Source organism: Rhincodon typus, chromosome 9, assembly GCF_021869965.1.
Source record: "Rhincodon typus isolate 14 chromosome 9, sRhiTyp1.1, whole genome shotgun sequence".
NCBI lineage: Eukaryota > Metazoa > Chordata > Chondrichthyes > Orectolobiformes > Rhincodontidae > Rhincodon > Rhincodon typus.
Window position 1 is genome coordinate 696,245 of NC_063340.1, and position 17,248 is coordinate 713,492.

At 42.2% G+C, this 17,248-nt stretch overlaps 1 protein-coding gene across 2 annotated transcripts in view; it reads left to right on the top strand.

Annotated features, from left to right (window-relative positions):
- Nucleotides 1-6,635: 6,635 nt before the first annotated feature.
- The window catches only part of commd1 (copper metabolism (Murr1) domain containing 1), a 74,082-nt gene continuing 63,469 nt past the window's right edge, over nucleotides 6,636-17,248 (top strand). Inside the window, exon 1 of one of the 2 annotated variants that reach the window (XM_020516190.2) lies at nucleotides 6,636-6,867. In XM_020516190.2, coding sequence (XP_020371779.1) covers nucleotides 6,697-6,867 — 171 coding nt within the window. In that variant the 5' untranslated portion in view covers nucleotides 6,636-6,696. The remainder of the gene's footprint in view (nucleotides 6,868-17,248) is intronic. The other variant, XM_020516191.2, reaches the window with a different exon arrangement.

Consider the following 17,248-nt stretch of genomic DNA (forward strand, 5'->3'; position numbering starts at 1 on the left):
ATACCATTGGGCTGCAGGGTTCCCAAGCGGAATATGAGTTGCTGTTCCTGCAACCTTCGGGTGGCATCGTTGTGGCACTGCAGGATTTCACAAGCTTCAAAATCTCCCCTCCCCCTACCGCATCCCAAAACCAGTCCAGCTCGTCCCCGCCTCCCTAACCTGTTCTTCCTCCCACCTATCCCCTCCTCCCACCTCAAGCCACTTCGAAATCTTGGAAAATTTGGGAAGCATCTTCAAACCCCAGAACCTCTGCAGCAATGTTAAAAGCAATTTCCTCCACTTTCAATTTAACCAATCATAAGTAACCAAAATTAAACAGATTTTTCTCACCTACATTTTATTTAAAGATCTAGGACACTAATCCCCAAATCTGTTTAAATCTGTCCAAATCCGTTTAGATCCCGTATACGAACTGGCTAGATCCCAGACTTCAGCCCCCAGACTGTTACGGAGAAGGGGAGATTAAATGAAAGAAAATCCCTGATATTCACTTTATAAGTTACATATAAATAAATATTTATTTAATCCTAACTGCGAACAAGTTAACAGAATTACCAACAAACCGAACAATTCCCCCCAAATCCTAACTATTCCCTAACTGAACAAAATTCTACTGGTATACTATTCCAATAAACACAAGTCCCACTTATGTAACCCAAGTAGTAAGAGAAAAAATAAATTAAAATGTAGTCTCTCAAAGTCCACACAGAATGTGTCTTCCAGAATGGTCTGCCTTCTCCACTGCCTCTCCAGTCATAAACGCCTGTCTTCTGCTTTTCTCAAGTCATAAACCACCTTTCTTCCACTGATCCTGCTGTCAGTGATGTTTTCTCTTATAAGACCCTTAGTTAGAAGTGCTGTGGTACCTTTTATGGACAAGATGGTTCTTTCCTAGAGTGCTTAATGATTTCTTGTGAGAGCTGGTGCTTGTTTCTCAGATGGCGGTTCACTCTCATCGATTTTCAAAAACCCTCTCCTTCTATACCTTGGATGACATATCAATTTTCTTACAATAGCATTGGTCTGAGTTGTCAAAACCATCCGATTTAAAATTCAATTGCTTAGTGCTTGGTTTAAATTAATTGGCTGATATCAGCTAGTTGCCAAAACATTAAAACAAGCCTAAGGTTTCCAATCACACAGCCAATCGATACATGTTTCAATTTTAGAACTGGCTGTACATCTTCAGCTACATGCAGACACTATTTTTTCTGTATAAATCTCTAAGGTTTGAAAAGCACTTCATCTCTTAAAGGAACCACACACTCTACACAACTTCATAACAAACCAAAGGGTCTGTTTCAATGCTGTATGACTCTTACGACCTGCCCCGACAACCTCAGGTGCACCTGTACCCACAGTCGCTGCTGCAGGCATCATATTGGCCTTCTTGAGAATGAACCCACGGAAAGCAATGGCCAGGATGCAGTCCCCAGCCGTGTAATCAGATCCTGTGCAGGTCAGCTGGCGGGAGTATTTGCTGACATCTTTAACTCTTCTTACAACGATGTGAACATAAAACATTAGAACATAGAACAATACAGCACAGTACAGGCCCTTCGGCCCATGACGTTGTGCTGAGCTATCATCCTACTAAGGTCAATCTACCCTGCCTGCCCTACATTTACTCTCCTGCTTCAAAAAAGATCATGATCGTTCTGGTGCCAAAGCAAAATTGTGTAATGTGCTTTAATGGCTGCTGCCCACTGGCTCTGACATCTGTTGTAATGAAGTGCTTTGAGAGGTTAGTATTGGCACACATAAACTCCAGCCTCCCAGATTGCCCTGATCCACAACAATTCATCTATTGTTACAGTAGGTCCACGGCAAATGCCATCTCCCTCGCCCTACACTCATCCCTGGAACATCTGGATAACAAGGATATCTATGTCAGACACCTATTATTGACTTTACCTCTGCCTAGAACACCACAATGCCAATCAAAGTCATCTCCAAACTCCGAGACCTAGGGCTATGCTCCCCACCTCTGCAACAGGATCCTTTACTTCCTGACTGCAGACCACAATCAGCAAGGATAAGTGACAACACTTCCTCAACAATAATCCCCAACGCTGGTGCCCTGCAAGACTGTGTACTCAGCCCTTTTCTATACTCCTTACAAACTCATATCTGTGTAGCCAAATTCAGTTCTAACTCCATTTACAAGTTTGCTGATGACATATCCGTAGTGGATAGGATCTCAAATGACTACGAGGTAGAATACAGGACAGAGATAGACAGCTTACGCCTCTGTCTGTAACAATGGTGTTGAAGTGGAGGTGATCAAGAGCTTCAGGTTCCTAGGAGTAAATATCTCCAACAATCTATCCTGGTCCACGCTATAGTCAAGAAAGCACATCAAGACCTCTACTTCATCAGAAGACTAAGGAAATTTGGCATGTCCACAATGACTCTTACCAATTTTCATAGATGCACAGTAGAAGGCATCCTATCCGGATGTATCACAGCTTGGATTGGCAGCTGCTCTGCCCAAGACCGCAAGAAGTTATAGAGAGTTGTGAGCAGCCCAGGCCATCGTGAAAACCAGCCTTCCTTCCATTAACTCCATCTATACTTCCTGTTGCCTCGGGAAAGCAGCAAACATAATCAAAGACCCCTTCCACCCTGGTTATACTGTCTTCCACCCAGCAGAAGATACAAAAGTTTGAAAACATGTACCAACAGATTTAAGAACAACTTCTTTCCTGCTGTTATCAGACTTACGAGTGGACCTCTCATACATTACAGTTGATCTTTCTCTGCACCTTCTCTGTATCTGGAACACGAAATTCTGCATAAAAACTAAAAAAAACTGCGGATGCTGTAAATCAGAAACAAAAACAGAAGTTGCTGGAAAACCTCAGCAGGTCTGGCAGCATCTGTGAAGAGAAATCAGAGTTAGCATTTTGAACATTGAGGAAGGGTCACTAGACACGAAACATTAACTCTGATTTCTCTTCACAGAGAGCTGAGCTTTTCCAGCAACTTCTGTTTTCCTTTGTGACACTATATTCTGCATTCTGTTCTATTACCCTGATGTACTGACGTACGGTTTGATTTCATTAGTTAGCATGCCAAACAATACTTCTCACTTTATCTCGGTACGTGACAATAGTAAATCAAAACAAATCAAAATCTCTCGAAAGCTGATCACTCCATACCTGGATCAATCTAGTGAACCTTCTTTTGATTGCCTCCAATGCCAGTATCTCATTCCTTTGTATTCCAGTGTTCTAGGTATGACAAGTGTCTTGCAAGACCACTTGTATCTTGCAGGTCACTTAACAAGACCTCCCTATTTTTATATTGCATTCCCTTTGAAATAACAGCCAACATTCAATTTGCCAACTCCATTACCCACTGAACTTAAATGCTAGCTTTTTGTGATTCATGCATGAACTTCCAAATCTCTCTGACCTGAAGTTTTCTGCAGTCTTTCACCGTTGAAATCATATTCACATCTTCTTCCTACTAAAATCTCACAGCGGAATAGATAAGGCAAGCAGGCTGGAGGCTTGAGCAAAGCTGGGATGGTTGTTGGACTGGGGACCGGTGTGGGTGGTCAGTGGCTTGTAAGCCTGATCAGACCACGTGTGGAAGCCCCCTGTGCTGATCCACCGTAGGGGCCTTTATCGAAAGACTATAATACTTACCTTTTTAACTTTATTTCTTATTTTTCTAATTTATGCTATAAATAACTGTTGGGTAATGTAAGTTTTTTTCCTTTTTCTTCTTTATTTCTCTATTTTGTATCTAAAATTTATACCTAGGTACTTTGTACGTAAGATGGCACCATGTAGGGTGACATTGTAAACTTTTCACTGTACTTCCATACTTGAGTACAAGTGACAATAAAGGATATTCTATTCTGTTCTATAATCCCACATTCTATTTCATCTGCCAAGATTTATCCACTCACTTAATCTGTCTATATCCCTCTGTTGACTCCTTACTACTTGCTTTCCCACCTATCCTTGTGTCAAACACAAACTTGTATATCGTATTTTCTTTCTTCATCTGAGTCTATATATATATTGTAAATAGTTGTGGCCCAGACTGATCCCTCTAGCACTCCACTAGTTACAGGTTGACATTTCGAAAGTACACCCTTTATCTAAACTTTGTCTTCTATTCATTAGCCAATCCTCTATCCATGCTAATACAGTACCCCCAGCACTACCTAGTCTTATCTTATTTTGTAGCCTTATGTGTGATACCATTTCAAATGCCTTTTGGAAATCCAAATATGTTACATCTACTGGTTCCCTTTATCTACTGGTTCCCTTTATCTACCCTGCTTGTTAGCTCTCCAAAGAACTGAAAGAAATTTGTTCAGCACAATTTCCCCTTCATGTAGCCTTGCTGACTGTACTTCATCTGATGTTTCTAAATGCTCTGCTATTACATCTGAGACTTTTTAACATTTTCCCATCAAGAAATTTTAAGCTAAATGGCAAATAGTTATCTGTTTGGATGGTATATCGGCAGTTTTCTAATCCCCCAGTGTCTGCATGGGTTTCGTCTTGGTGCTCCAGTTTCCCCCCACAGTCCAAAGATGTACAGGCTAAGTGGATTAGCCATGGGAAATGCAGGGTTACAGGGATAAGGTGGGATGCTCTTCGAAGGTTCAGTGTGGGCTTGATGGGCCGAATGGCCTGCTTCCACACTGTAGGGATTCTAAGATTTCTATGACTTTTCCAGAATCTAAGGATATTTGGAAGATACGTTTTTTGGTGCATCCACTATATCTGCAGCCATTTCCTTTAAAATCCTAGGATGCAACCGATTAGAACTGGCATCTGGCACTGGGCGTAATCCTGAGATTACTGCTTTTATGGTTTTACTTTTTATTTCCTTCTCAACTCCTTGAAATCTGTTTTCAATACCTCATCCTACCTATAACATTGATAACGTTGGAACCAATGTGGACCATGACTTCTGGCTCATCCATCTCCTGCAACCTCTCTATAACATTGGGGGTACTTGTGGTCAAAACATAGAAAGCTAGCACACAGATACAGCAGGTAATCGGGAAGTCTGATAGAATATTGGCCCTTTTAGGTGGTTGGAGTATAAGAGTAGGGAAGTCTTTCTGCAATCTACAAGATACTGAGATCACATCTGGAGTACTGTTGACAGTTTGGTCTCCTTATCTAAGGAAATATTTAAGTGAAAGTAGTTCAAAGAAGGTTCACCAGGATGATCCCCAGAATGGAGGGATTGTTTTGAGCAAAGGTTGAATAGGTTGAAATTCTACCCATTGGAATTTAGAAAAATAAGAGATTAGCTCATTGCAACATATCAGATTCTTAAGGGCTTGACACGGTAAAGCTGATGAGATGTTTCCATTCATGGAAGAGTCTAGCACCAGGGAGCCTAATCTCACAATAAAAGGGCACCAGTTTAAGACTGAGATGAGGAGGTATTTCTCTCTCACTGTGTTAGTCTTTGGTACTTCTTGCCATACAGAGCTGTGGGTGCAGATCCCTTGTATATCTTTAAGGCTGGATAGATAGATCTTTGATCAGTGGGTGAATCAAGGATTATGAGAAAGGTCAGGAAAGTGGATGTGAAGAATGTCGGAACAACTGTGATCCAACCAAATGGCGGAGCAAGCTTGAAGTGCCAAATGGCCTACATCTATTCCTACTTCTCGTTGAGTTTTGCTTGACCCAGGCAGCAGGGAGGCAACACACCATCCTGGAGTCACCTTCAAGTATTTATCTGTCTCCTTGTCAAACGGCACTGCTGAGTTCCAATGCAGGTAGTTTCAAAAATGATTTCCAGTAAATTGAATGGGACAAGACTAATTTGTTGTTCAGACAAGAGAGAAAGATACTCTTTTCCAAAAGACATTAGTGAATTGGACACATTCTTCAAACAAATCCAGGTGCTTCAGTGGTGTACACAAAGATGAAATTTTTAATATTACTTGGTAAGGTCAATTGGATCAGATATAAACAATTGATTATTTCTTATTTTAAAAGAGATTTTGATTTAAAAATGTTATGTGTCTGTCAGAGAGGGTACGTCAGGAATAAAGATGTTTTACAGTCAGGCTTATCAACTTACTCGTCAATTTTAGTCCAAAGTTCCATCTGTTCCGGCATTTCAAGTATATCTGTGTCTTTTTTTTTAATGCGATGAAGGTTTCTGCCTCTATCACCCATCAGTCAGAATATAACTTACTGGTAGAGTCAGCACTGCTGAAAGATGCAATGCTGGGAGCCATAGGTACAGCTACTGTGGAAGTGGGACTGGGAGGGGAATTGCACCAGAGGAGCTGCTGTATTGGTGGTGCTGCTTGGAGCTGCAATGGAGGTGGAGATGCATTGGGGGAGCTGCTGCAGTGATGGTGGTTCAGGGAGCTGGAAGTTCTGTTGTAGTGGGTGATGGAGCTGTTTTGAAGGCGGACGATCTGCTGCACTGGAGGAGCTGCTGCAGCAGTGGTGTTGGGAGCTGTGGTGCAGGTGCAGCTGCTGTAGCAGTGGTAGCTGCAGTAAAGGTGGAGCTGCATTGGAGGAGTTGTTGTAGCAATGATGTTGGGAGCAGCGTTGGAGGCGTTGCAGTGGAGGTACTGAGTGAGGTCGCTGCATTTCAATTTGAAACCGTTAGGGACGCTGTAGATCGCCCCTGGAGCCACGTGACTAGGAGGACGTCAAAGGTCGACCGGTCAGCTCGTGACGTCAGAGCACCATGGCGGAGCAGCGTTCTAAGTCCCTCAGCGGTTTATTGAGCGGCCTAGCTCAGCTTATTTACTACCGCAGCCCTGGCATTACCGAGCAAATGCTAAAGGAGCAGCTTTACCCTGACCTGCCGCAGCAAGATTTCAGAGTTCTGGTCGAGAAAATGGCGGGGATGATGCGGGTGAGTGCAAAAGTGACCGAAAAATTCGGTGACTCCGCCCACCCCGGGCCCTCCCCTTTTGCCTTGTCCAGTTGCAGCAACATTTCCCTCCTTTTATACTCTATACGTTCTTCAAGAACTATCAGTACTACATTTGACATCTTTTCTACCTGTTTTACCTACATAATAGTTTTCTGCGATTAAAGCACGAGGACACCCAGATCCCCCTGCACCAAAGCTCTCCAAAGTCTTTCCATTTCGATAAATTGCCTTTTTGATTCATTGAACCAAAAGGAATAACTTCACATTTATCCACATTAAACTCCCTCTGTCACATTTTGACCCATTCACCTTACATCTACATTCATTTGTATTTTATTTTATTTATTCCAACTTACATTACATGTATTTTGCAAATTTGGTGATAGTATTTTCTATTCATGCATCCAAGACATTAATATAGATTATAAATAGTTGGGGCTCGAAGACTGAACATCATGGTACCCTAGTAATTACATCTTCATAACCAGAAAAAGACCTATTTATCCTGATTCTTTGCTTTCTGTTCATTAGCCAATTCTCTATCCAAGCTAATAAATTACTTCTAACCCTATGTGAACTAAGCTTGTGTATTAATCTCTTATAGAGTCATACAGCATGGAAGCTGACCCTTCAGTCCAACTAGTCCATGCCAAACATAATCCCAAACTAAACTAGTCTCACCTGCCTGCTCCCAGCCCACATCCCTTGAAACCTTTCCTATTCATATACCCATCCAAGTGTCTTTTAAAAGTTGTAATGTACCTGCATCCACCAGTTCATCAGGAAGTTCATTCCACACATGAACCACCCTCTGTTTTAAAAAAAAAAAAGTTGCCTCATGTCTTTTTTAAATCTCTCTCCTGTCACCTTAAAAAATGTGCCCCTTAGTCTTGAAATTCCCCATCTTAGGGAAAAGACAACTACCATCAACTCTGTCTATGTGACAACCTTATTAAATGTCTTCTGGAAGTTCAGGTATATTACAGCTACAGGATTGCCATTATCCACTTTTCTAGTTATATCTTTGAAGAAGTCTGGCAAATTAGTCAATCATGATTCACCCTTCATAAAATCATGCTGACTTTGATTGTGTTTTGACTTTCCAAATGTCTTGTTATTACTTTCTTAGTAATGGTTCCTAATAGCTTCCCTATGATAGAGGTTAAACTAACTGGTCTATATTTTCTTACTTTCTGCCTTTTCTCCCTTTTTGAATTAGGGTGAATTAGAATTTTTCCAATTAAAGAGTCTTAGAGCTGCGCAGCACGGAAACAGACCCTTTGGTCCAACTCGTCCATTCTGCCAGATATCCTAAATTAATCTCATCTCATTTGGCCCATATCCCTCTAAACCCTTGCTATTCATATCTCCATCCTGATGTCTTTTAAATGTAATTGTACCAGCCTCCACCACTTCCTCTGGCAGTTCATTTCATACACGCACCACCCTCTGTGTGAAAAAGTTGCCCCTTAGATCCCTTCTATCTTTCCCCTCTCGCCTTAAACCTATGCCCTCTAGTTTCAGAAAGAAAAAGTGATATGAAGTAGAACTGGCAGTTTTCTGACTAACAAAAAGACTGTCTTGCCAGATACAGATAAAGCAACTGAAGAAAGAGGTGTCTAATGAAATGGTGTAATTTAGAGCAGTCAGCTGAGAAGATTTTGAAATTGTGCCAAAGTGCACATCATTCCAATCAGCATGGTTTGGAAGAAAAGCCAAAAACCTGCACATATGCCGTATATGTAAAGAGGCTGACAATGAGGAAATCACCACAAGAACAGATAGTTGTTCATGCATGTGACCTGTTCTTTGTTTGAATAACTTGGGCAACTCATTTGTGTTTTTTATGTGAATGTTCAGATTGAAATGTAATCAATGATGGAAGTTTTTCCTTGCGTGACTGTAATAAGCTATGTCTGCCAGGAAGCACTCACTCACCACATGCAGGCATCTTATGGCCAATTCAAGAAAGACAGTACATGCAAGACTATGATCCTTTGAGCTTATAATACTTAATACCCAGTCCTCCAGTGGTCCCCAACATCACAGGTACTAGTCTTCAGCCAATTTGATTCAAACCACATGATATCAAGAAACGTTTGGAGACACTGTAAAGGCTATAGGCCCTGACAACATTCCGGCAATAGTACTGAAGACTTGTGCTCCAGAACTTGCCGCTCCCCCAGCCAAGCTGTTCCAGTACAGTTACAACACTGGTATCTACTCGACAATGTGGAAAATTGCCCAAGTATGTCCTGTATGCAAAAAGCAGGACCAATACAACCTGGCCAATTACCGCCCCATCAGTCTCCTCTCGATCATCAGTAAAGTGATGGAAGGTGTCATCAACAGTGCTATCAAGCAGCACCTGCTCATCAATAACCTGCACAGTGACGGCCAGTTTGAGTTCTGCCAGGGCCACTCAGCTGTTGATCTCATTACAGCCTTGGTTCAAACATGGACAAAAGAGCTGAATTCCAGAGGTGAGATGAGAGTGACAGCCCTTGATATCAAGGCTGCATTTGACAGAGTGTGGCACCAAAGAGCCCTGGTAAAACTGGAATCCATGGGTATCACGGGCAAACTGTCCAGTGGTTAGAGTCATACCTGACACATAGGAAGTTGGTCTTGGTTGTGGGTGGTTAATCATCTCAGCTCCAGGAGATCTCTGCAGGAGTTCCTCAGGGTAGTGTCCTAGGCCCAACCATCTTCAGCTGCTTCATCAAAGACCATCCCTCCATCATAAAGTCAGAAGTGGGGATGTGCAATCATCGGCAAACAATGTTCAGCACCATTCTAAATTCCTCAGAAGCTGAAGCAGTCCATGTTCACATGCAACAAGATCTGGACAATATCCAGGCTTGGGCTGACAAGTGGCAAGTGACATTTGTGCCACACAAATGCCAGGCTATGACCATCACCGATAAGAGACAATCTAACCACCGCCCCTTGACATGTTACCATAACTGAATCCCCCACTATGAACATTCTGGGGGTTACCATTGACCAGAAACTCAACTGGACTCACCACACTAACACTGGCTACAAGAGCAGGCCAGAAGCTGGGAATACTGCAGTAAGTAACTCAGCTCCTGACTCCTCCGAGCCTGTCCACCATCTACAAGGCACAAGTCAGGAGTGTGATGGAATACTCCCCACTTGCTTGGATGATTACAGCCCCAACAACACTCAAGAAGCTTGACACCATCCAGGACAAAGCAGCCTGCTTGACTGGCACTACATCTACAAGCATCCACTCCCTCCACCACCGACGCTCAGTACACACTGCTGCCACTATCTACAAGATGCACTGCAGAAATTCACCAAAGATCCTCAGACAGCACCTTCCAAACCCACAAGCATTTCCATCTAGAAGGACAAGGGCAGCAGATATATGTGAACACCACCACCTTCACGTTCCCCTCCAAGTCACTCACCATCCTGACTTGGAAATATATCGCCATTCCTTCACTATCGTTGCGTCAAAATCCTGGAATTCCCTCCCTAATAGCATTGTGCGTCAACCCACAGCAGGAGGACTGCAGCAGTTCAAGAAGGCAGCTCATCACCACCTTCTCAAGGGCAACTAGGGATGGGCAAGAAATGCTGGCCAGCCAGCGACTCCCACATCCCACAAATGAGTTTAAAAAAGTCAACTGAAGGCACAGCCACCAGTGCTGGAACAATTATCACTTATTCCTTTACCACATCTGGGGCATTTTAGAATATTAAAATTAGATCCACTATCTCTGCTGCCACTTCCTTTAAGACCCTAGGATGTAGGTTATCAGGCCCCTGGAGACTTCTGTGCCTTCAATCCCAATAGTTTGTTCAGTTTTTTTTAACCTAGTGATTGTTCTCAGTTCCTCTCATTCTTTAACCTCAGCATTACCTGTTATTATTGGGATGGTACTTGTTTCTTCCGCCATGAAACTTGAAGCAAAATATTGATTTAGTGTCTCTGCCATATTTGTGTTTGTCACTATTAACTCCTCAGTTTCCTCCAATGGACCAACATTGACTTTAGCCAGTCACTTCTCTTTTCTATACTTAGAGAAGCTTTTACTTTCTGTTTTTAGATTTTGTGATGGTTTTCTTTCATAATTTACCTTTGCTGTTTTTATTGTTTGTTTTAGTAAGCCTTTGATCTTTCAAAGTTTCCCAACCTTCCAGCCTGCCACTGGCCTTTGCAATATGGTAAGCCTTTGTTTTTGTCTTTATCTTTAACTTTCTTGCTTAGCCATGGATGTTTTACACCCTTGTGCAATCTTTCTTTCTTTCTCTATAGAATATATTTTAGTTGGGAGCAATTGAATATCTCCTCAAACATCTGCCTCTGCTCAGCAACTGTCATACCTTTCAGTCTTAGCAGTCCACTAGGGCTAGATCTATCTTTATGCCTATGTAATCACCTCTGTTTAACTTCCCAAGTTAGTTCGGAAGTCCAGTTTCTCTCACTCGAACTTAATTTGAAAATCTAGCATCACTCTTCGGTAGAGGACCCTTGACTGAGATCATTCATTAATCCCGCTGCATTATACAATACCAAATCCATAATAGCCTGTTTCTTGGTTTCTTCCCCAACATACTGCTCCAAAGAAACAATCTCCCATACTTTCAATGAACTCGATCTCTGTTTCTGTCTCTCCGTCGGTTACCTGTACCAATTTGATTAATGCAGTTGACGAATATTAAAATTACCCATGATTATTGCTATGCCTTCCTTTCAAGCCATCAGTATTTCCTGATTTATAGTGTGCCCCAATGCGAAACTACTGTCTGGGGGTGCAATATTATCTGCAGAGTGTTCGATCTTTGGTTCATTAGCTGGACCTAGGATTTTACTTGTATCAGAATTCTTTCTTCAGATTCTGTAGGTTTATTTTCTTTACACTCTCAGAAAGGTGAGAGATGTTTTTTGTTTACAGGCTTTTGCGTGTCTCTTGTATGCAGTGTACTTGAAGGTCTGAAACAACCTGCAGCTAGACGAAATCCAAAGCTGTTGTTAGGCAGTTTTTCCTTAACTCAGACTCCTGATGTCACCCTCTGCAAGTATCCATCTCACTGCTCTGAATAGGAACGCGATCTTGTATAGTGAATGTATATACCACATAATACCATATTCTTCAAGTTGCACAGAAAGAAGCTCTCTTGGTGCTTTTTAACTATACAGCAGTGTCCAACATCCATTTCCAGTCATAATCCAAAGAGGAAAAATATGTGCTTCTCCCACATCTGGTTCATACTGGTGTTGAGAATATCCCACATGCTGTAGTCACAAGTCATTGCCTTGTTGCCATTACTTATAATTATAAATCAATATACTGTACTACTGCCAATAAGTTTTCTTCCTGCCAGTAACCTTACTAAAATTAATAAGCTTACAAATACTAAACTTACCTGGGTTTCTGAAGGTAAGTGACCAGAATTCTTGTCAGCCACTTGCCTGTTTCCCTCTGATGTTGCACTTGATATTTCTCAATGTACTGAAGCCACAGATTGGACTGGATTGACTGCTTATCTTGGGATCCTTTCAACCTCTCCTCTCAGTGCTGCTGACTGCCTGTCACTTGCTCCATCAATAAACTTCTTTCTGACTTGACCATCTCATTCTGTTTGGGATTCAGTTTCTCAGTAGAGGTCAAGTTGCCACAGTCCTCTAGGACCATGGAGCTGCTATATCATTACGGAGAGACAACTGTGGATGGTTTAAGCTGAAGGTCACAACACCAAGTGAGGGGAGAGGTTGAGAAGGAGAGCCCTTCATAGTAGTTTCGGTTGTAGGAATTCAACTTGGGCTGTTGGTGACACCCTGCATCACAAACCAACTGTCCAGCCAACAGAGTTAACTGACCCAGAAACTTTCTCTGTCTCTCCCTTCCAAAGTCTGGAGTCTGTAAGGGGTTGCTTAAAAAATAAATTAGGAGGGCAAAGAGGGGCCACAAAATAATTTTAGCAGGTGGGATTATGGAAATCCCAAGGCGTTTTCTAAGCATATTGAGAGGATTACCAGGGAAAGAATGGCACCTATTAGAGACCAAAGGGGTAATCTGTGTATGGAGGGGGTGGATGTTTATCTTTATTCATTTACAGGATTAGAGGTCTTTGCTGACTAGGCCAGCATTTATTGCCCATCCCTAATTGCCCAGAGGACAGTTCAGAGTCAACCACATTGCGGTGGGTCTGGAGTCACATATAGGCCATACCAGATAAGGATGGCAGTTACTTATCCTAAAGGACATTAGTGGGTCAAATGGCTTTTTCTGATGGTCGACAATGGATTTGTGGTCATCATTAGACTCTTAATTCCAGATTTTTTTTGAAATTGAATTCAAATTCCATCGATTCGAACCTGGGTCCCCAGAACATTACCTGGGTGTCTGGATTAATAGTCCTGCATTAATACCATGAGGGCATCGCATCCCTTCACGTGGGTGAGGTCTTAAATGAATATTTCTCATCATTTCACAGAGGCACAAGACATGGAGCTAGGGATTTCAGTAGGTGGTGAGGTTCTAGAACGTTAACGTTAATAATGGGGAGGTATGAGATGTTTTAGAGAGCATAAAGGCGCATAAACCCCAAGGCCTGATGAGATGTATCCAGGCTGCTAAGAGAGGCAAGAAAGGAGATTGCTGGTACCCTGGTGGAAATATTTAATACTTTGCTGGCCACTGGTGAAGTACCAGATGACTGGAAGATAAATCAAGTAGTTCCTTTGTTCAAGAAGGGCAACAGGGATTGACCAAGTAATTACAGCCCGGTTAGAATGACATCAGTTGCAGGGAAATTATTGGGAAAAAGTCCTGAGGGACAGGATTAATCAAGGACAGTCAGCACAGATTTGTTGGAGGGAGATCTTGTCTGACTAATTTAGTTGAGCTTTTTGAAAAGGTGACAGTACGTTGATATGCGTAGTGCTGTTGATGTGGTTTACATTGACCTTGGTAAGGTCTTTGACCAGGTCCCATATGGAAGACTGGCCCAAAAGGTAAGAACACATGGGATGCAGGGCAACTAGGTAAACTGGTTCGAAAATTGACTTGCAAATTGGAGGCAAAGAGTGATGGTGGAGAGATATTTTCTGATTGGAAGCCTGTGAACAGCAGTGTCCAACAGGGATCTGAGCTGAGATCCTTGCTGTTTGTTATGCACATTAATGATTTGGATGTGAATGTACTAGGTATAATTAGGAAGTTTGCAGATGATATGACAATTGGTGTTGATATTAGGGAGAATGGTATCAGGCTACAGTCTGATATTGACCAGTTAGTAAATTTGGCCGAGCAGTGGCTGATGGAATTTAAACTTATGATGCATTTTTGGAGCTCTAATGAAGGAAGGGTATACAGTGAATGGTAGGTCCCTAGGAAGTACTGTGGAACAAAGGGATTTTGGTATCCAAATCAATAGATCTTAGAGGCAGCAGCATAGCTAGACAAAGTGAAGAAGAAGGCATATGGTACACTTGCTATCATTAGCTGGGTTTTGAATACAGGAGCAAGGAAGTCTTGTCGCAACTTGATATAACATTGGTTTGGCCACAAATGGAATAGTGTGTGCAGCTCTGATCACCACAGCAGAATCATAGAATCCCTACAGTATGAAAGCAGGCTATTCAGCCCATCAAGTCAACACCAACACCCCAAAGAGCATCCCATTCCTACCCTATCCCTGTAACCCTACATTTCCTATGGTTAATTCAGTTAGCCTGCATATCCCTCAACACGATGGGCAATTTTCTACTGCCAATCCACCTAACCTGCACATTTTTGGAGTGTGGGAGGAAACCAGAGCGCCTGGAGGAAACCCCCAGAGACACAGGGAGAACGTGCAAGCTCCACACAGTCACTGAGGAATCAAACCTGGGTGCCGGACACCACGAGGCAGCAGTGTTAACCACTGAGCCATCATGCCACCGCTGGTGGAAGGACATGACCGTACTGGAGACGGTGCAGAGGAGATTGACCAGGATGTTGCTTGGGATGGAGAGTTTCAGTTATGAGGGAAAACTGGATAGGCTAGGTTTTCCTTGGAGCAGAGGAGGCTGAAAGAAGATCTGATTGAGGCTTACAAAGTTTGAGAGAAATAGGCAGAGTCGATTGTGAGAATCCTTTCTCTATGGCAAATACGTCTTAGACCAGAGGACATGAATTTAAGGGGAGGAGAACGTGGTTTTGAGGAGCTATAAGAAAAATGTTTTTCACCCCAGAGGGTGATAGAAATATGGAACATACTGCCTGAGAAGGTGATGGAGGCGGATAATCATGCAATATTTAAGAATCATCTGGATGAGCACTTTAATTCCACAGTCTATTATGCCCTGGCATTTGTGTAGTTTGGTGTTTATTACTTGGTACAGACAGGTAGGCCTGAACCTGTGTGATTTCCTGAGCTATTTTGTGTAATCTTCCTTTTTGCCACCAGAGGGTCTCTGTGTGCTTTGTAAATGACCATTATTAGCAGCATAAAATATCGGGGCTAGCCCACTGGAACTGAACATTTGTAAACATTATCTTCGCATTGCATTTTAGAAATCCCAGATCTTTTGCTGAGACGTTATCAAAACATTTTAAAAATGTTTTCCCTGATTAGGTTTTTAAATTTATTTTTCACTAATTTTTCTGAGTATTAGTCCTGGTTCATTGCAGCACCTTGACCTGACAATAAAGCACCTTGAATTGGCCTATAACATTTGTCATAAGAATCGTAAGCATTTCTTGTCTATGCTTCTCCTTCAAGAGCAAATTATTTCAGCCTAGACCAGTGCCACAGTAATTTCTTTGTGTATTGATTTTGGAGCTTGGAAGTTAAATATTTACAATATAATTGCAGTTGTATTTATTTTTGTCAATAAATTAGTTCTATTAATGATTAGCTGAGATGCCAATTTAAACCACTTCACATAATGCTACACTCCAAGTTTGTGACTTTTTTATAAATAAAATGTATTATCAACATTATATTATCTAAATGGAGAGAAACTTCAGAGTGCTTCTTTTGTGGGATCTGGGTGTCCTCGTACATAAATCACAGAAACCTAGTATGCAGATGCAGCAGATAACAAGGAATGGAAATGGAATTTTGCCAGCCATCAGTAACAGCTGTGTGTTCTCTCTGCAAGATGCATTGCAGAAATTTGCCAAAGATCTTGAGACAGCATATTCCAAACCCACAACTAATTCCACCTGGAAGGACGGTGAAACAGTGGTTAACACTGCTGCTTCACAGCACCAGGGACGTGGGTTTGAGTCCAGCCTCAGGTGACAGTCTATATGGAGATTGCATGTTGTAGTATCTGCATGGGTTCTTCCAGGTGCTCTTGTTTTTTCCCCACAGTCCGAAGATGTGCAAGCAAGGCAAATTGGCCATGCTAAATTTCCCATAGTGTCCAGGGATATGCAGTTAGTTGGTAAGCCATGATTAAAAACCCATCCGGGGTGGTGTGGGGTATGGTTCTGGGTGGGATGCTCTTTGAAGGGTCAGTGCATAGTTGGATCCGATAGAAGGGCAGCAGATACATGGAAACGACACCACCTGTAAGTTCCCCTCCAAATCACTCACCATCCAGACTTGGAAATATACCACCCTTCCTTCACTATCGCTGGGTCAAAATCCTGGAATTCCCTCCCTAATGACATTGTGGTCTGCTTAACGTGCATGAACTGCAGCCATTCAAGAAGACAGCTCACTACCACTTCCTCAAGGGCAACTAGTGACTGGCAATAAATGTTGGCCCCACCAGAGAAAAGAAAAGAAAAGAATTGGCGTTTATTGGTAGAGGAATAGAGAACAAGAATAGGGAAGCATTGCTGCAACTAAACAAGCATAAGTGAGACTGTACATGGAGTATTGGTGTTTGGTCCCCTTGAGGAGGGATGTATTTGCATTGAAGGCAGTCAGAGGTTCAATGGGTTGGTTCCAGAAGTGAGAGGTTTGTCTTATGAAGAGAGACTGACCAATTTAGGCCTTTACTCTTTAGAAAAATGAGAGATCTAATTGAGTTATGCAAAAGGGGATTGCCAGTGTAGATGCGGAGAGGATGTTTCCTATTGTGGGATAATGTAGAACAAGAGAGCATTGTTTTAAGATTAGTGATAGCAGATTTAAAAATAGAGGTGAGGAGAAATTACTTCTCTTAAAGGTTCTTAAACCAGTGGAATTCAGTATCCCAGAGTGTGGTGGATGTTGGGTCATTGTGTGAATTCGAAGAGAAGATTTTTATTTAGTAATGGGTTGGAGTGTTGTGGGGAGCAGGCAAAAAGGTGAAGTTGAGACTGAGATGAGATCAGCCATGATCATATTGAATCAGAGCAGGCTCGAGGCTGAATTGCGTCCTCCTGCAACTAGTTCTCGTGTT